Source organism: Oncorhynchus gorbuscha, linkage group LG16 (assembly GCF_021184085.1).
Source record: "Oncorhynchus gorbuscha isolate QuinsamMale2020 ecotype Even-year linkage group LG16, OgorEven_v1.0, whole genome shotgun sequence".
NCBI lineage: Eukaryota > Metazoa > Chordata > Actinopteri > Salmoniformes > Salmonidae > Oncorhynchus > Oncorhynchus gorbuscha.
Window position 1 is genome coordinate 59,800,393 of NC_060188.1, and position 21,267 is coordinate 59,821,659.

At 44.1% G+C, this 21,267-nt stretch overlaps 1 protein-coding gene across 1 annotated transcript; it reads right to left on the reverse strand.

Annotated features, from left to right (window-relative positions):
* Positions 1-1,528: 1,528 nt before the first annotated feature.
* On the reverse strand, positions 1,529-21,267 carry LOC123998739 (phosphoglycerate kinase-like). Its single transcript, XM_046303850.1, has 11 exons — positions 21,111-21,267; positions 12,075-12,125; positions 11,789-11,944; positions 11,433-11,577; positions 5,414-5,517; positions 5,079-5,198; positions 3,834-3,948; positions 3,405-3,584; positions 2,889-3,066; positions 2,451-2,549; positions 1,529-2,243 (listed from the first exon to the last, which is right to left on the reverse strand). Exons 1-11 carry the CDS (start codon positions 21,173-21,175, stop codon positions 2,203-2,205), a joined length of 1,254 nt encoding a protein of 417 aa, XP_046159806.1. The 5' UTR covers positions 21,176-21,267; the 3' UTR covers positions 1,529-2,202.

The window sequence follows — 21,267 nt, forward strand, 5'->3', positions numbered from 1 at the left end:
GATCAACTGGCAAGTGTCACGTTTCAAGCAGACCACCATAGTCCCTATGCCCAAGAACACTAAGGTAACCTGCCTAAATGACTACACACCCGTAGTCTGGCTCACATCAACACCATTATCCCAGAAACCCACTCCAATTTCCATACCACCCCAACAGATCTACAGATAATGCAATCTCTGTTGCACTCCACACTTCCCTTTCACACATGGACAAAAATAACACCTATGTGAGAATGCTGTTCATTGACTACAGCTCAGCATTCAACACCATAGTGCCCTCAAAGCTCAACACTAAGCTAAGGACCCTGGGACTAAACCTTCTCTGCAACTGGATCATGGACTTCCTGACAGGCCACCCCAGGTGGTAAGGGTAGGTAACAACACATCCTCAACACGGGGGCCCCCTCAGGCGTGCATGCTCAGTCCACTTCTGTACTCCCTGTTCACTCATGACTGCACAGCCAGGCACGACTCCAACGTCATCATTAAGTTTGCCGATGACACAACAGTGGTAGGTCTGGTCACAATGACGAGACAGCATTTAGGGGAGGTCAGGGACCTGGCCGTGTGATGCCAGGACAATAACTTCTCCCTCAACGTGACCAAGACTAAGGAGATGATAGTGGACAGGAAAAGGAGGACTGAGCACACCCCCCCCCATTCTCATCGACGGGGATGTAGCGGAGCAGGTTGAGAGTTATGTTCCTTGGTGTTCACGTCACCAACAAACTTACCTGGTCCAAACACACCAAGACAGTCGTGAAGAGGGCACAACAAAACCTATTCCTCTTCAGGAGATTTGGCATGGGTCCTCAGAAGGTTCTACAGCTGCACCATCCTGACTGGTTGGATTACTGCCTGGTATGGCAACTGCTCGGGCTCTGACTGCAAGGCACTAGAGGGTAGTGCGTATGCCCCTGTACATCACTGGGTTCAAGCTTCCTTTCATCCAGGACCTCTATACCAGGGGGTGTCAGAGGAAGGCCCTAAAAATTGTCAAAGACTCTAAGCCACCCTAGTCATAGACTGTTTTCTCTGCTACCGCAACGCAAGCGGTACCCGGAGCGCCAGGTCTAGGGTCAAGAGGCTTCTAAACAGCTTTGGTTAAGGGCTTGTATTCAGCGTATGTGACAAATAACATGTGATTTGACAACATGTAATCATTTACTCCCCAACCCTGTGTGGTAATGCCATGGTATTCAGCATAATAGTCACTATTCAGCATAAGTATAGTACATGTTTTGGGGCGGGAGGTACCCTATTGGTTAGAGCGTTGGGCCAGTAACCGAAAGGTTGCTGGATCAAATCAACCGGCTGACAAGGTAAACAATCTGTCGTTCTGCCCCTGAACAAGGCTGTTAACCCACTGTTCCCCGGTAGGCCATAAGAAATAAGAATGTTCTTTATGTAACTAGGCAAGTCAAATAAAGGTTAAATGTTTTAAAAAATAAACATGTAGCAGTGTTCAGCATACACACTTATAATTAGCAGTGAAAATGACACATACAAATAAATAGAGTCAAATATATTATATTTTACGCCAAGTGTTTTATTCCGTGAGCATCTGCTCAGGTCACATGACTTACAGTAGCTCGACCCCTCTGAAACCCCCACTGGGGAACGACTATTTCACAAGCCACAGGGTCATAAGGATGACATAACAGGTGGGAGGACATGGTTGAGACAAGGGGGGCAACTGAGAGCCAACATTTTTGTGGAGGCTGAGGACAAATATAAAAGGTCTAGATAGAGTTACAACACACAATTTATACTCCCAGGGCTGGCTGGCTAAACAAGAGTGATGCACCCGCAGGCGCTCTTTAACATATGGCACATTCCCAAATTCCTGTATGGTGAAAACGACTGTAGCTGCAGCCGACTGGTCTCTGGCCCTCGTCTCCGAGAGAAACACAGCAGGAAGGAACATAAGTGCATGTGAGGGTGGCTTCAGCTACAAACGCCTCCACTTCCTCAGTGATGTAGATATGGGGCAGGTGCAAAAGTGAGAGAGCTCATTCCCATTTGTGCCAGCCGTCTGTACAGTAGTAGACTAGAAAGCAGGTTATTTGACGTCTGGGTCACTGGATGGTGGTAGAGGTTCTAATGCAGGGCGGGAGACAGAGCTTTTTCACTTGGGAGCTGGGGGTCCAAACTCTGGCGGGTGAATTAGTCTTCACTCCCCCCTCTCCTCAGTGATGGGGCTTAGGCACTGCTGAGGGCATTCACACCGGGCAACACTTTACCTGTGGGCAGAAAGGAACGACACTGCTTTGGAAAAACTCTTCAGCATTACTTAAGTCATCATATCCATGTATGATGTAACTATTGGTAACAGTACCAAAATGTAATTTTGTTCTTTCTAGCCTGCATCCCCTTAGACACTGATTTTGAACTGGGTATAGGTCAAAGGTCAGCGTGACGCCAGTAAGGATTAGACCGCGATCACTCACCCTCCAGAAGCTCCAGGCTGGCTCCGCCTCCTGTGCTGACGTGGCTGACCTTGTCCTCTGTGCCCCATTTGGCGCAGCATGTAGCGGTGTCGCCTCCACCTGGGCATCACCAAGACAACAGGTAGGTAGCATTCAAATCATAGAGATCCTTCATTGTCATAGTGATCCCTCACTACTATAAATGTGAGGAAGAAAAGGTGCTTGGCACCATCTGGCGGTGAGAATGATATCAAGAGTGGATGGACCAAAGCTTCCAATCAAAATGGCAGTGCAAGTATAAACTTGAATAAATTATTTTTACCATGATGCGCAAGAGCAGGCTTTGTTTAACAAATTATCTCTATCATATGTGTATTTATTTGCAAAAGTTAGGATTAGGTGCAGGGACAAATATGTTTTTTGGTCATTGTATATAAACACAATGGTCGAGGGTCTTACCGATGATTGTGACGCAGCCTGACTTGGTGACCTCCACCACTTTGTCCATCAGGCCCTTGGTTCCTTTGGCGAAGTTCTCAAACTCAAACACACCCACGGGGCCGTTCCACACGATCTGCTTGGCTCTGCCTACAGCCTCAGCGAAGTGCTTGTTGCTCTCTGGTCCACAGTCCAGACCCTGGAGAGAAGAGAGGGTGACACAGGGACACAGAGCTCAACCACAGTTGTGTGTGTTGTTGAGGGTATTCATCTACAGTATTTACATTTTAAAAAAATCCTATAATTTGGCTCTCGAAGTGATACAGTATATCAAATTTCTAGCTAGCACAAGAACTATCCGAAAAATTCCCATAAAAACCCTTCAAGAAGACTATAAAACCCGATCAGTGTTATGTTTATTAGGCATCAAACGGAGGGGAAAAAAACAAATCAGGTTGGGATTACACTGGATTTTTCCAATAGGAAGCACTTATTTTTCTATTCCCCAATGAACATGACCTAGGTTGCTCTCCTCACCATCCAGCCTGCAGGGATGCCAGCAGCCACGGTTGCGGTGCCAGTCTGGGCATGCTCGTCAAACTTCTCTGCGGTGATGAAGTCGACGGGGAGGTTGATCTTGACCTTGTTCTTCTCGGCCTTGGCCATCAGCTCCTTGACAATCTTGGCACCCTCATCATCGTATAGGGAGGCACCGATCTGGCAGGGGGGGAGAGGATCACTCATTGTAAGATGTAAACTATAACCGTGATATACACCATAGTCGAACATTAAACAAATGTAACTACATTGTGAAGAGGCACAAGAGTTCTGAGCTATATTCATTTAAATAAATGAGGTTAAAATCCTGATTTAAATATATTTTTCCAAAAAAGGGCTAACATCTCTCCATTTCTCCCACCCTCCCTACCGCCTTCTCCCCATATTCCTCCCTCTCTCTGTTCTCACCTCCATGTTGTTCAGGACCTTGAGGAAGGTGAAGGCCATGCCACCACCAATGATCATCTCATTGACCTGGTCCAACATGTTGTTGATCAGCTGAATCTTGTCCTTGACCTTGGCTCTGCACACAACAACAGACAAACTCTATAAAAACTGTTAAAGATAGTAAAACATTGATAGCCCAATAATATGAAGCCCATTTATCTAGAATCCATTATAAAAACACTTAAGAGGAGTTATAATGCATACATGGTAAAACATTCTAGTTGAGGAAGATAGTCATATTGGGACAGAAAAGTTTGTTGTAGTTGACACTTGTTTCTTTTGTCTCATGAATTTAGTGCTAAATCCTACCATTTGTCATCCATTGTTGAGGGGCTTATCATTAGCCAATTCATATTAATGTCCTTTGTCACGGCCAGAGGTCCACAAAGCTGAACTGGGTAAAAATCTTTGAAAATACAGAACTGTGGCAGTGAAAGAACCTGATTGGCTGCACTCAGAGACACTGATTGGACATGGCGGTTGCACAATGCCCAGCTGAAATGGGCTCCAACACTGAGCCAATTTCAACATGTGAGCAATGGTAGTTAGCCGTGTTTAGTTTTCCCACTTTGCTAGCCTGTAAAGTGCTCAGTCACAGGAGGTTGGTGGCACCTTAATTGGGGAGGACGGGCTCATGGTCATGGCTGGAGCAGAATGAGTAGGATAGTATCAAGTCCATCAAACACAGTTTGATACCATTCGCTTCGTTCCAGCCATTATTAAGAGCTGTTCTCCCCTCAGCAGCCACCGCTGTGCTCAGTAGAAGGAAAAGACAGTACAGTCACACCGATTGAGGTATTACACAACACGCTTAAGGTCTCATTCCTGGACTGCCTTCTGTGTATTAAAAAAAATATATTTAAAAATCCTGCACTTGAGAATGATACATCAGCCTTGGGCTGTTGTAGTATCAACAGAGAAAGAGAGAGAGAGTGAATGAGTGGTCGAGAGAATAGAAAGAGAGCAACAGTGAGAAATATTTAAGTGAGGTTGCATGGCTTTCATTGTGCATATAATATGACCAGACCAGTCTATTTTAGCTGGATCAACCAGTTGAAGAGCCAGTCCCCAGTAGTGATACCATAGAAGCAGGTGCAGGTCTCTGGGTACTTTATTCTTAACTCATCACAGAGCTATCCCTGCCCCGTTGACAATCAGTGACATGGTAAACTAAAGCATCAAACGGTCCTTTGACCAGTTACTTACCCTCCGAGGATGGCCAGGAAAGGCCTGGCTGGTTTCTCCAGAGCCATGGCAAAGTAGTCAAGCTCCTTCTTCATCAGGAAGCCTGCAGCCTTCTGGGACAGGTTCACTCCAACCATGGAGCTGGGGGAAGAGAAAGAAATCACTTATTTTTGTAATTTAAAAAATATATATATATTTCTAGGAGATGACAGGAAGGGACAAATTATTTTTTAAATGAAAGTATAGGAGAAAGGGATTGGCAATAAGTGATGGCTTCTAGGTTTCATTAAAACAGCAGATACCAAAAGATCAGAGTTTATGCTTGACTCATCCACAGAATGTGTGGTGACCCCTACCTGTGGGCTCTGTGTGCTGTGCCGAAAGCATCGTTGACGTAGACGTCTCCCAGTTTGGACAGAGAGGCTCTGAAGGAATCAATTTGCTCCTGGGTGGCTTTGGTCTAGAAGATAAAGGAGAGAATAGACAGGTTACTACCAGCAGGAGAGGTTTACACACCTATCAGACAGAACTGTACGGCCTGTTGTGCAACAAACAGAGGCCTAATTTATTCATATTGATGACATCAATTAATACATACTACATGGGATGATATAAAATAAGCCATTTTCCACATTCATCAATATAGCCCATATCATCTATCCATGTTCCGCAACTGTATTAAGGGTTTATAATACGAGTCAGAACACTTGGTGTGGCACCTAGGAGCGTAGTGATATGAGACAATTCAGAGGCTCGACACACAAGGCACAATTCAAAACCAGGCAGAAGCTGGTGTATTTCTTAAATCAAAAAGGTGAGTTATAGAAATGGTCCAAACGTGGTCCAATCATTTGAGCGGTCTTTGTTGTGGCGAATTGGGTGCTGGCAGCTGCAACCTTTTGGGAGGCGAGACTAGTTTCCACGGTTGTTAGTCATACATCCTTCTTCCTCTCTGGTTCTGAATGTTTCCCATAATCGTCCCCATATGAAAATGGATTCACTCACCGAGTTTGTGGGTTCCTGGTAGTTGAGCGCATAGCACTCATCATCCATCTCCTGCTCAGAATCCCACCACCACTCTTCTTCTTGAGTGCACTGGGCCTTCTGCAGCGCACTGGGGTCATACTCACAGGCATCATGGTTAACACCAACATATGATGGACAGGTCTGACATACTTCATTCTTGTGAGATTTACCAAGACAGTCCGTCTGATTAATCACAGAGATGAAATGTGATTGGGTGTCCGTCTGGCTGTGACCATCTATTAATGTGCTGGTCTGGCAGCTTACATCTTGAGAAACAATTGAAGACTCCCCAGTCTGGGTTTGTTCATCTTGACCCTCAGTTACCTGCACTAGTTCTACCACTTTGGCTTGTAGCTCACCCTTCTCCCGCTTCAGGTTCTCAATGCGCTCTCTCTGGACTGTGCATTCTTCATTGAGGTCTTCAATCTCTTCTCGAAGACACTTTTTCTCCTCTTCAGTTTTGCAGAGGAGATCTTGAAAAATCTTTAGCCTCCTCTTCAACTCTTCAGCTTCATCATGTGGAGCACATTTTCTTCTAGTTACCCATTTCAAAGATTGCAGCTCCTGCAAAGTCTCGCTCCAATACTTCTCCAGCTTGGCGGCTCGCTGTTGCTCTTTCTGTAGAACGACTCCTTGTTTCAGCAGGCTTTCTTCAGCCTTCTTCCTTTTCTCAGCTTCGGCAGTTAGCTGAGCCTTTAGCTCATTTCCCCCATTATCTGGCTTGCTGACAGAAACTTTGCCTTCTTGCCCAAACCCTTCTTCCTCGGGGGACTGGACGATTAAGTGTCCATTCTCCATGCTGACAATACACTGTAGAGTACCACTATTGGCCAAAGCATCTGGTTCTGCTTGCCAGGCTTTTTGGTGCACATCTAGCGCCACATCCATCATGTTATTTAGAGCTTTCCATAGCTCCTTTGAACCTTTATCCATTTCACATCTCTGGACACCTGGTGGTTTCTTCAGGATGTTTAGGAGGAGCTCCCTTTGAGCTTCTGGCAGTACTTCTATGCCTTCTCCCTGCAGCCATGGAACAGTGAGGGGGACCTGTCATCCATCCATGAATGTCTGCAATTATTTTGGTGCAAATGTGTGAGCGCTCCGAATTCTCTCATGCACTACACCTCTAGGCCACCAGATAAAGCTGTGCCTGTATTACCTCCACCGGTGTGGCAGAACACTGGGTGTGACATAGGGTTGCAAAGGGTCGGAAACCTTCCGGTAAAATGCCCAAAAATTTTCCATGGGAAGTTATGCTTAAATTCATCATAAAAGTTAGCTTAAAACAGTGAACCTTTTTTTGTAGGATGCACATAAGGTAATTCTAGGTATTGTGGCATATTTCAAGTGCAGGTCAAGCAAATCATAGAGAAAACAGACTACGGTTAAACTACCCCCACGGTCCTCCTGGAATAAGTTTTTGACCCGATGGAGGAACGTAGTCAGAGAAATGCTGATGAACGTCTTGCTCGAGCTGTGTATTCAACTAGTTCACCTCTGATGCTCACGGGCAATGTGTATTGGAAGAGATTTCTGAATGTTCTTTGCCCAGCAGACACCCCTCCAACCAGACATGCTTTATCTACTCATTTGCTGGATGCAGAGTTCAACAGAGTCCAAGTGCAGGTCAAGCAAATCATAGAGAAAGCAGACTACGGTACATTGCAATCATCTCATGGGTGGTCAAATGTTCATGGGCAAGGAATAATTAACTACATCATCTCCACCCCTCAACCAGAATACTACAAGAGCACAGACACAAGGGACAGACACACACACCGGTCTCTACATTGCAGATGGCCTGAAGGCAGTCATCAATGACCTTGGACCACAGAAGGTATTGCATTGATGACAGATAATGCTGCGAACATGAATGCTGCTTGGTCTAAAGTGGAGGAGTCATACCCTCACATCACACCCATTGGCTGTGCTGCTCATGCATCGAATCTGCGCCTCAAGAACTTCAGGGCACTGAAAACAATGGATACACTCTACAAGAGAGCCAAGGAAATGGTTCGGTATGTGAAGGGTCATCAAGATATAGCAGCAATCTACCTCACCAAGAAAAGTGAGAAGAATAAGAGCACCACATTGAATCTGCCCAGCAACACCCGTTGGGGTGGTGTTGTCATCATGTTTGACAGTCTCCTGGAGGGGGAAGGAGTCTCTCCAAGAAATGGCCATACCAGTCTGCCGACAATGGCCAGCCCAATCAAGAGGATCCTCCTGGATGATGTCTTTTGGGAGAGAGTGGTAAGCAGCCTGAAACCTACAGCAGTAGCCATTGCATGGATTGAGGGAGACAATGCCATCCTGTCTGCTTGCAGATGTAAGAGAAGAAATCCATACTGCCCTGCCCACTTCACTGTTACTGCAAGCAGAGGTATTTCAGAACTGCAGTTTCATCAAAAAGTATGAAGACTTCTGCCTGAAGCCCATACACGCTGCAGCGTACATGTTGGACAGCAAGTATGCTGGCAAGAGCATCCTGTCTGGTGCAGAGATCAACAAGGCGTATGGTGTCATCACTACATTGTCTCGCCACCTCGGCTTGGATGAGGGAAAGGTTCTTGGCAGTCTGGCGAAGTACACTTCCAAGCAAGGGCTTTGGAATGGAGATGCAATATGGCAGTCGTGCCAACAGATCTCATCAGCCACCTGGTGGAAGGGACTTTGTGAATCTGAGGCTTTTTCCCCCGTTGTCTCCATCATCCTCCAAATCCCACCATCAGCCACCTCAGAGCATAACTGGTCCTTGTTTAGGAACACGCACGCAACAGGCTGACCAATACAACGGTTAAAAAATTGGTGGCCATCCGGGCAAATTTGATGCTTTTTGAGCCTGACAACGAGCCATCCTCAACAAGGTTGGAAAGTGACAGTGAAGATGAGGCCTCAGTCTGATGTTCAAGAGGTGGACATTGAGGAGGTCCAGGGAAAAGACATGGACGCCTGAGAGGAAGACAACCAAAGCTTTAGTTTCTAGACTCAATTTACAGATCTATGTTGAAAATATTTTTGGGAGATGTGATGGATCACTAGGGATCATTCAATATTCACTTTTGTTGTTCAGTGAAATCATGCCATGTTACGAGTCAACTCATTTAATTAAAGTTCAATTCGTAACTAAATAGTTTTCATTTCTATTGGAAGGATTTAATCATTTGCAATTATGTCTACTTATGATAAGGTTTATGTTTGCCTCCATATGGTAAACATATCCAATGCAAAAAAAAATCTACATTTAAATCGTATTAATATTAATTTGCATATATTTCCGTTAATTCCACAATATTCCCGTTAATTCCCACGGAAAGTTTCCACCTCTGAATATTCCCCAAAATGTGCAACCCTAGTGTGACATAGAAATGTAGTGATGCAAGACAATTCAGAGGCTCACACACACCACAGAATGAAGGTACCAAATAAAGGGTGGTTTACACAAATGGGCAAACGCTGGGCTCCACTTAGAGCATTAGTGAACATTAGCGCTGAGCGATTAACCGAATGTGTTCTTTTTCGGTTTTTAAACTACTAAGTGACCAACGTCGGGTCAATTATTTATATTCCATTTAGTTTGTTTTGTCTGTGAGCTCAATGCACAGTTTCTGTAGAGATAAATCAGATCAAGCCTGAACTGTGCATGTAGTAGGAGGTTGTAGTTTCCAACGGGCCAATATTCTACAGTTTAGCGCAAAATAAAAGTGGTCATTATTTACAATGACCATAATCCATTACACACACGCCTACTTATCCAGTCTGTGTGGAGCACTGAGCTATAATACCAACGGTGTGGAGCAGGAAGAGTTTGAGAGGAGAGAGAATGGGTGATCGAGAGGGATAGAAAGCAGTTGCTTCGCGAGGTATCTCTACCTGAAAATATATTATATCTTAAGTGATTGATAGTTGTAATTCAAAGTACTGCGGAATACCTACTAAAATGGTGATTTTGTTATATATAGGTAGCAGCTCTATAGATATGAGATGACTTGGAATGAAATAAAAGTAAAATAAAACAAATATTTTATTAAAGTAAATTATGGTTAATAAGTGGTAAGCGGTTATGGGATGTCATTACCATTCCTTAAATTTAAAAACTTCTATTAATTGTTTTATTCTGTGTGACAGCATTCAGCCCAAATAATACATAGTGCATTTAATGTCAAAAATAATAATTGAAACCGAAAACCGTTAAAAAAAGCTCTAATCGCTCAGCACTACTGAACATAAACTCAAAGGGGAAGTTCTGTATTTTACAACCTAATATTAATGTTAGAGGGTCCCTCACTCTGAAAGTAGTCTACGGGCCAGAAGACTGTAAACCCACGGTTCATTTTTCTTTGAACAGCCAATTCTAGAGAGTGTATCTATAGGAGCACGTGGTGAATATACTGCAGTGATGCCAGGGGAGTGGACTGCATGACGAGGGTACTGTAAGTACTTTATAATAATGTTCCTACTGACCTTTAACAGCAAAGTTCTTGACTCTTTCACAGAAAGGTCACAGAAAGGTCATGGCTGATCTATGGTGTCCCATCCAAATGCCAGGAGTTGGAACAAGTACAGTAGTCCAGGTCATCATAGACCTTGCCCTTAACCACAGAGCTGGGATCGGATTACACTATCCCCCAATCCTATCGTCAAGCATTAGATAAATGAAAAAGATCTGACCCCGAATCAGCAGTTAGGGGTAACATCTAGACTTACCTACTCTGTCGCCTGCCACCCCCCAGCCATCGAGGGATTTTGTGAAAGGTCGACAGCTACCCCCTTCCCAATCTCCTCCCTCTTTAAAGGGTTGCATATCAGCCAGGGCTCAAAAGACAAGAAAAGCAAAACGCTAGACCCGAGACAACCCACTGCCCTTCACCCAAATGTCAGCAGGTCAGGGCTGCATCTCAGGTAAATGAGAGGAGATGGAGAAGTAGAGGTAGAATCCTGGCCATTAATACAGGCAGGCACAGATACTACAGGAAACTCATCCTATAAACCTATGCATTTACATAATACTCTCAGTGGTGCAACCTTCTTAAGAGCTGCTAACAGTTTTAGTATGGATGTACTCAGTGACACAGTAATTTGTGGCTGTACTCCTCAAACAGATGAGAAGCCATTTTCTATACATTGGTCTCCAAATTACAAAATTCCTGCTTTTCAGGTCAGATGGCTGACTGATGAGTCATTATTTTGCAGCTTGGCTCTATTTTCATCTGTGATGCCTTTAGCAGCTTTGCTGACGCCAACACCACAGGAGTGACAGTTGCAGCTTGGGCCTCTGCAGGGTAGGAGCCCTCATTTTATGTAAATAGAAAGGGCCTCTGGGAATGGCTACTGCAGTCGTTGACCAACCTTGTTTCCGGAGGCGTCCTTGCCCTTGCCCTCCTCTGCAACGTGGAACCTCAGGTTCTCCAGGAGAATAACTGAACCGGCGGCAGGGTCAGCACAGGCCTTCTCTACGTCGGGACCTACGCAGTCCTTCAGGAAGTGCACGTCCCTGAAAATGGGTGCAACACATGCACGATTGAGTACTTTATTCAGACACCTCACTGAAACATTGTCAGTTTAGAGAACCAAAGTGTGTCAATAGAGATCATACCAATTCATTCATTGGTACAACTCCGTCAATGGCACAGTAACACACATACAAGAGTTATATTTCACTCGCAGCACGGTAATAGCCAGCTATGCCATGAGGTCTCACTCACTTGCCCAGCAGGCTCTTGAGCTCGGCAGCCACAGGCTTCAGGGAGAATTTGTCAGGCATGGGGTTCCCATCAGGACGACCCAAGTGGCTCATCAGCACCACAGCCTTGGCCCCATGGTCAAGACAGTGCTTGATGGTGGGGACAGCAGCCTTGATCCTGGAATACACAGGCACACAGTATGAGCAAAGGCTGGAATCGGGCTCCTATAGAATAAACTAGTAGCACTTGGTCTAATCATGTGTATTAGTTACTGAAGATGATAAAATGAAAACAAGCTCATTATTACCTCTGGTTGTTCGTTATGTTATGGTCCTTCATTGGCACATTGAAGTCAACCCTGCAAAAGACATTTACAAAATTCAGCTTTGGGCAAAGTAATACTAAGTGTTTAGAGCATTATAACATGTATGGTTGAAAATAAAGGGTATTTTACTGGAAACTACGTTTACCAGTAAACTACTAGAATTTTGGTATCTTTTAAGGATTTTATGTAACCTATCACAAGACATCTAGTGGCCCTTTTGGGTGTCCAATCAGCTCTGGCCCTCTGTGTGGCCTTATCACATGTCAAATATGAAATAATTGAATACATAAAAATAGAATGACAAAACTGTAAAACATTATCCTAAATATAAATAAGGTTAGTAAATACAATGGGTGTTTAATATGAGGGTTTCAGAATGAAATATCCTTTATATATTTTTACTAAGATTTATTTAACTGTGTCAATATGTATTTGTTGTCAATGTTTGTGTCAAACTGGTGGCAGTTGTCAAAAAAAGTCAAACTTATACAGTTGCAGAGATAATAGAAAATAATTCCATTGTTGATTAGATGTTCCCTCAAACCATATTGTCTATCTACTAGAAACTCATGAACAGACATATACTGTATAATAGAATACTATTAAAAAAAATAAAGTTATTCCATTATAAATTACCAAACTTACGATAGATTTTCTCATAAGAACCAAAATTACTGAAGATTCTGGTAACTTTGGTAAATTACCAGTGGCTTTGCAACCCTTATAAGATGTGTCCATGACACTGGGCTTAGTATTGAATGGAAATTATTCAACAGCCAAACACTTTCCTGTATAACGCACACAGTGACAAGAGAACATGCTGCATCCCTCATTCTCCTGCCCATTACCTAACTCCATCCCCCTCTCGGTTTCTCCTCCGGCCCACTTGATGCAGTAAAGTGCAGGATCAGGCCATGTGTGCCACTACCGTACTCGATTGTACTGGAACCCTACGGTCAGCATAGGGGAAGAATGACACTGCTATGGAATGTCTTTGTTAGCAATGACCCCTTCAAAATGGGTAAATGGGAACAATTCACAGCCGCACTAGTGATGCCCTTGTAATAGGCTACCATTTGTTTAACCTTACACTACAGTGCCGTAAAGGCAGTTGTTTTATACGAGGGATAAAAGACAGAAGGTGGAGCAAGGATATGCATATACGCAGAATAAGGCCAGCACATGGGCTGCTTGACAGGCTTGGCACAGGCCTGCCAGACTGTTCGCTCTGCCACAGCAGAGTCTCCATAACAGCCCAAGGTCCTGACAGTCAGTCACAGTTTGTCCTATTCTGCACAAGTAAGAAATGCCACTTCATAGAAGTAGGATGTACAGACAGATATGCATGTTACGGCAAGCCCAGGATGGAATTTGATGAGATATTGTCATAGTAATTTGTCTACGCCAGGGTTTCCCAAACTCAGTCCTGGGACCCCTGCTGGGTCCACATTTTGGTTTTTACCCTAGCACTACACAGCTTGATTTGGAGTTGCTTATTTGCATCAGCTGTGTAGTGCACTAAAGGGGGGTCTTAGAGTTTCCCAAACTCTGTCCAACACTCGCTTTAAGTCATCTGTGTTGATAAGAGTGTGGATTTGACCTTTAGGAAGGAAAAGGCCTAATGCATCTCCTGCAGTCATCATGGGTACATGGAGCTGGGGACTCCAGGATGCCCCATGACATTTAAAAGTGGGTGTCGTTTTTCAGTGTACTGAAGCACCCCTGGGAGCCACACATGACAACAATATCTAAGCAAACGCCATCAGCTAAAATAGAGATTATAAGATTAACTAGCTAATTGAATATAAATACAGTAGAGTATCCGCAGCTTAGAGCTTTGTACTTTAACTCGGATATCATCTTAATGCAAAATAACTTTAAAATTGTTGCAATTAACATTTTAGGGATGCTTGCATCCATTCTGCATCACTCCTATGGCATGTAATTGGTTTGAATAGGGAAAACGTGAGACAACAACAACTACCGGTGTTCTGTCACGAGTGGTGGCATGCATCACCTGCTGAAGTACCCAAAATATACCTATTAAAAATGTCACCAAGACAGACCATTATTACTGTTCCAGCTGGCTGATATGCGTTATTAGGTAGGTAATGGTAAGTGTAACACAGAAATGTTAGTCCAAGCTTTACTTGGCGATATATCTTCAATTTCCAACTTGGAAGATAACACATCTTCTAAACTTCCATGTATTACAGTCGTGGCAAAAAGTTTTGAGATCGACACAAATATTAATTTTCCCAAAGTTTGCTGCTTCAGTGTCTTTAGATATTTTTGTCAGATGTTAATATGGAATACTGAAGTATAATTACAAGTTTTCCATTAGTGTCAAAGGCTTTTATTGACAGTTACATCTAGTTGATGCAAAGAGTCAATATTTGCAGTGTTGACCACTTTTTCAAGACCTCCGCAATCTGCCCTGGCATGCTGTCAATTAACTTCTGGGCCACATCCTGACTGATGGCAGCCCATTCTTGCATAATCAATGCTTGGAGTCTGTCAGAATTGGTGGGGTTTTGTTTGTCCACCCGCCTCTTGAGGATTGACAACAAGTTCTCAATGGGATTAAGGTCGGGGGAGTTTCATGGCCATGGACCCAAAATATCGATGTTTTGTTCCCCGAGCCACTTAGTTAACACTTTTGCATTATGGAAAGGTGCTCCATCATGCTGGAAAAGGCATTGTTCGTCACCAAACTGTTCCTGGATGGTTGGGAGAAGTTGCTCTCGGAGGATGTGCTGGTACCATTCTTTATTCATGGCTGTGTTCTTAGGCAAAATTGTGAGTGAGCCAATCCCTTGGCTGAGAAGCAACCCCAAACATGAATGGTCTCAGGATGCTTTACTGTTGGCATGACACAGGGATGATGGTAGCGCTCACCTTGTCTTCTCCAGACAAGCTTTATTCCGGATGCCCCAAACAATCGGAAAGGGGATTCATCAGAGAAAATGACTTGACCCCAGTCCTCAGCAGTCCAATCCCTGTACATTTTGCAGAATATCAGTCTGTCCCTGATGTTTTTCCTGGAGAGAAGTAGCTTCTTTGCTGCCCTTCTTGACACCAGGCCATCCTCCAAAAGTCTTTGCCTCACTGTGCGTGCAGATGACTCACACCTGCCTGCTGCCATTCCTGAGCAAACTCTACCGGTGGTGCCCCGATCCCGCAGCTGAATCAACTTGAGACGGTCCTGGCGCTTGCTGGACTTTCTTGGGCGCCCTGAAGCCTTCTTCACAACAATTGAACCGCTCTCCTTGAAGTTCTTGATGATCCGATAAATGGTTGATTAGGTGCAATCTTACTGGCAGCAATATCCTTGCCTGTGAAGCCCTTTTTGTGCAAAGCAATGATGATGGCACACGTTTCCTTCCAGGTAACCATGGTTGACAGAGGAAGAACAATGATTCCAAGCACCACCCTCCTTTTGAAGCTTCCAGTCTGTTATTCGAACTCAGCATGACATAGTGATCTCCAGCCTTGTCCTCGTCAACACTCACACCTGTGTTAACGAGAGACTCACTGACATGATGTCAGCTGGTCCTTCTGTGGCAGGGCTGAAATGCAGTGGAATTTTTTGGGGGGGATTCAGTTTATTTGTATGACAAAGAGATAATTTGCAATTAATTGCAATTCATCTGATCACTCTTCATAACATTCTGGAGCATATGCAAATTGCCATCATACAAACTGAGGCAGCAGACTTTGTGAAAATGAACACTTGTGTCATTCAAAACTTTTGGCCACGACTATAGTTGCATGGGGTTCGTTTGAATTGTTACATTAAATACATTTGCTCCAAGAAGTAATCAAACGATGTGTACGCACTTTCGACTTTGTGGTGGAAACCAATAATGAATATAAAACACTGGATTGCTGATGCTATATATTGGCCATTGAGAGGCTTTGAAGACACGGTCGGACATATTTGCACTCCTCAGTAGGAGCAGTCCTCCATAGGAATGAATGGAATTTCCACAGTATTTCAATTAAATGTTTCAAGGACAACATTATAAAAACAATATATAAAGACAATTTTTTTAAGTGTGTTTTTGTTGTTGTGCGGACAGTAATCTCAAAAGAAATTACTTATATTTTTTTATTTGTATTTTTGTTCACATTATTATATATATATATATTTTATGTAGACATAATGCATTTCTATAGCTTCCAAAATATTTTTCCCCACAGTGGGTTGGGGGCAAGATAGAGGTGTCTTAAACACAGCACCCCTTCAGTCAAATAGTGCAGGGTTTTCCAAACTCAGTCGTGGGCCCTTAGCTTTGGGACACATCGGAGGTTTGCATTGGTTGGACTCCCTGATAACACACAACCAATACACAGACTCCAGATGTTCTGTCCCAAAGCTGAAGTAGGGCTAAGGTTGGTTGAAAATTCTCTGTGCTGCGCTTCACATTACTTACCTTATAACGCCAATCAGCCAGCTGGAGACACGGAACGCCCCGTTCCATGTGTCCGTCAACGTGGCACACGGAACGGGGCGCACATCACACGTTTTCATTTGTGGAGGCTTTCCAGACAGACAAGCGATGGGCAGAGCAGAGTTCATACATAACTCAGTGTGTTTGCTTGGCCACACGGAGTACAAAAACATTTTGGAATGTTGCAGATAGAAATGCCATGAATAGAACTGACATCACTCGTGCCCAAATACGCCAAGGTAACCTGTCCAAATGACTATCGCCCCATAGCACTCACATCCGTAGCCATGACATGCTTGAAAGGCTGGTCATGGCTCACATCAACACCATCCCAGATCCACTCCAATTCGCATACCGCAATATCTATTGTACGCCACACTTCCCTTTCCCACCTAGACAAAAGGAAAACCTGTGAGAAAGCTGTTCATTGACTACAACTCAGCATTCAACACCATAGTGGCCTCCAAGCTCATCACTAAACTAAAGGCCCATGATTTAAACATCTGCCTCTGCAACTGGACTTCCTGATGGGTCGCCACCAGGTGGTGAGGGTAGGCAACGACACATCCGCCACACTAACCCTCAAAGCAGGGGCGCATGCTTAGTCCCCTCCTGTACTCCCTGTTCACCCACGATTGGGTGGATGTGCACGACTCCAACACAATCATTAAGTTTGCCAATGACACAATGGTGACAGGCCTGATCACCAACGACGAGACTACAGGGGAGGTCAGAGAGTTAGCAGTATGGTGCCAGTACAAAAATCTCTCCCTCAACGTCAGCAAGAGGAAGGAGCTGATCGTGGACCACAGGAAATGGGGGTCCGAGCATACCCCCATTCACGTCGACAGGGCTGTAGTGGACCAGGCAGAGAGCTTCAAGTTCCTCAGCGTCCACATCACTGGAGACCTGTAAGATCCACACTATAGGTCTTTACCTATCCAAAAAGTTGGACCCGTTCCAAAATGGACCTGGGGCTTCCCCACCCGGACATGCATAAAAAAAATGTAAATATTGAGACATGTTCCAAACAGACCAGAGGACAACTAGACCAGTTCCATATGAACCTGGTCAGATCCAGAACCAGTCCGAGTCACTTTATTAACTGGAGCTGATAAAGCACAAGAGGAGGGAGAGGGGTGCCGCTCTAGCAAGCAGGGGAGGGGCTGTACTGTGAGCGGGTTACATGGGAGCAGGGAAGAGGGAGGGAGAGGGGTGCCGCTCTAGCAAGCAGGGGAGGGGCTGTACTGTGAGCGGGTTACATGGGAGCAGGGAAGGGGGGGGCTGTACTGTGAGCGGGTTACATGGGAGCAGGGAAAAGGGAGGGAGAGGGGTGCCGCTCTAGCAAGCAGGGGAGGGGCTGTACTGTGAGCGGGTTACATGGGAGCAGGGGAGGGGCTGTACTGTGAGCGGGTTACATGGGAGCAGGGAAGGGGGGGCTGTACTGTGAGCGGGTTACATGGGAGCAGGGAAGGGGGGGCTGTACTGTGAGCGGGTTACATGGGAGCAGGGAAGGGGCTGTACTGTGAGCGGGTTACATGGGAGCAGGGAAGGGGCTGTACTGTGAGCGGGTTACATGGGAGCAGGGAAGAGGGAGGGAGAGAGAGAGCAACCAACCAAGCCGACTCACACTATAGTTGACTTTTATTTTCTTACCTTTATTTAAGGTAGCCTAGTGTCATAGCTGCCATAGCTAGGTTATTTATCATTATTTATCATTGCATAATACCTGTCTTGGACTGCTATGAACCAGGAGAAGCAAGTTACACTAGCTAAGGTTAGCTAGCTAGGCTAACTGAGGCTGCAGTGTAGCCTATAGTTACAAATAACTTCATTAAAATGTTTAGTAGCAGCCTGCCTAAATGTTGGATCTTTGTCGTTGTAGCCCTTCCTTCTCCTTTTTGTACTGACTCTCTTGCACACTCACTGGACTCAACCCACAAATACTCCAGACAATACAGACACTCCAAAGACATACATATTGACCCCCCCCCACACACACACACACACACACACACACACGGTTTATTATCTTTCCTGATTGCCTAGTCACTTTTACCCCTAACTACATGTTCTCAATCACCTCGTACCCCCTGCACCGGTAGTCCTTTTATATATCCTTGTTATTGTTATTTTATTGTGTTACCCTTTACTTTTTTGTGCTAATTTTCACTTTGCATTGTTGGGAAAGGGCTCGTAACTAAGCATTTCAGGGAAAATAGTGTGTTCATCGCATATGACAAATAAAATGTGATTTGATTTTGTCCCTACCGATGTGAAGCTAGCCATAATAACAAATTAGCCACAATAGTGGAATTTGCAGTTCCCCTTCAAAAAATGACCTTATTGAAAGTGATACAAATAATGGAATCATGCCATATTTGGATAACGCTGATTGGAATGTTACATAATTTAAAATGAAACAATAGTTTGATAATAAACAAAAGAAACAAAATCCCACTGGATGTATTAGACTGCATAATTGCATTGGGGGAATAATTCTATGCACGGTATAGCCTTATATGGATTGTGCACCCATGATACCCATGGGGTATCAGCATATTCAGTGACACGGGGGAAAATCAAGAGATTACACACATATTGTCTTAGCTCTTATTGCAGGACTTTGACTGTGTGAAATCACATTCCAGTCAGCCTATTGTGCATATTGAATATTCAAATTGCACTGTACAGCCTAACCTATGGACAATGCACCCCATGAAATAAGCTAACAGCCTACTCAGTGACACCCACAGAACACAATTCAAAAGTTTACACAAATATTACACCGGAAATAGAAAACAATGATTTGTATTGTTAGACGTTACTCTGTAAACCTATAATGTTAGACAGCTAACTACACTGAACAAAAATATAAAATGCAACATGGAAAGTGTTGGTCCCATCTTTCATGAGCTAAAATAAAAGATCCCAGAAATGTTCCATACTCAAAAAAAGCTTATTTCACACCAATTTTGTGCACAAATGTTTACATCCCTGTTAGTGAGCATTTCTACTTTTCCCAGATAATCCAACCACCTGAAAGGTGTGGCATATCAAGAAGCTGATTAAACAGCATGATCATTACACAGGTGCATCTTGTGCTGGGGACAATAAAAGGCCACTAAAATGTGCAGTTGTCACAACACAATGCCACAGAGGTCTCCTGTTGAGGATGTGTGCAATTGGCACGCTGACTACAGGAATGTCCACACCGCCAGAGCTGTTGTCAGATAATGTAATGCTAATTTCTCTACCATAAGCAGTCATGTGGGCAAGCAGTTTGCCCACTCTGTGAACAGAGTGCCCAATGGTGGCGGTATGGTTATGGTATGGGCAGACATAAGCTATGGACAACAAGCACAATTGATTTTATTGATGGAAATTTTAATGCTCAGAGGTACCATGACAAGATCCTGAGGTCCATTGTCGTGCCATTCATCTGCTGCCATCACCTCATGTTTCGGCATGATAATGCACGGTCCCATGTTGCAAGGCTCTGTACACAATTCCTGGAAGCTGAAAATGTCCAGTTTTTTTCATGGCATGTTAAGGATGCTCTGGAACAACATGTAAGACAGCGTGTTCCAGTTCCCACCAATATCCCACAACTTTGCACGGCCATTGAAAAGGAGTGGGACAACATTCCACAGGGCATATTCAACAGCCTGATCAACTCTATGCAAAAGGTGGTGTCGCACTGCATGAGGCAAATGGTGGTCACACCAGATACTAACTGGTTCTGATCCATGTCCCTGACCAACAGATGCAAATCTGTATTCCCAGTAAAGTGAGATCCATATTAGGGCCTAATGAATGCATTTAAATTGACTGATTTCCTTATATAAACGGTAACTCGGTAAAATATTTGAAATTGTTGAGTTTATATGTTTTGTTCAGTATAGCTAGCTAAAGTGGCAAACAAGGTGATCTGTCACATTGTGGCCTCCATGCTGACTGCACATGCATCGCCGGTTCAGTAGTTACAACAGCCACAAGGTCAAAATTGGCTATATGATAAAAATTCATTAAAACAAAAATGTCCTTTGTTCTTCATTTAAGGTTAGGGTTGGACAGAAGGTTAGCAGTGTGGTTAAGATTAAGTTTGAAATAAGATTTGAAATAAGCGGAATTTCTGACTTTGTGGCTATGGTAAATAGTGAGGACCCCTATCACCACGAAGAAACACTAATAAAAGGTCTGACTAGGGGATATTTTTAAAAGCCAACCAAATGTATATTTTAACTGCAATTAATGTGGTTCTTCGATAACAACGTATCGTGAATGTTTCCAATCTAAAGTATCAAGCGTCTCTATGTTACTGTCTTGTAACGATTCACAGTGCGATGTCTAATGCTGCGTTCATGACAACTGCGAACTCGGAAAAAACGAGTTCGACTAAGGATATCGTTTAACGGTCATCCAACTCAGAAATACAAGTCGAAACTCGGGCATATTTTTGATCTTCGACTTTCCGACCTGAAGATCACTGATTTGACCTCGTTTACCCAGTTGTCGTGAAAGCACCAATAACCCCCTTTCCGAAGGCTCAATTCGAACTCACCTCATGATCACGCGCTTCCCCTTCACGTCCACCTTGTCCAGGGTGAGTTTATTTGACAGCGACATTTTGGATATTTTAGTTGCACCTGCTTTTCTGCCTTTACCTCACTCTGCTGTTGGGTAGTTCCCGAATGAAATCACATTTGCGCAGCAAGGAA

Coding starts and splice junctions, on each gene's coding strand:
- LOC123998739 (XM_046303850.1), bottom strand. CDS start 21,175: ATGTCGCTGTCAAATAAACTCACCCTGGACAAGGTGGACGTGAAGGGG. Junction 11,945..12,074: donor AACATAACGAACAACCAGAG/GTAATAATGAGC, acceptor TGTGTATTCCAG/GATCAAGGCTGCTGTCCCCA. Junction 2,244..2,450: donor CAGCCTGGAGCTTCTGGAGG/GTGAGTGATCGC, acceptor TTCTGCCCACAG/GTAAAGTGTTGCCCGGTGTG.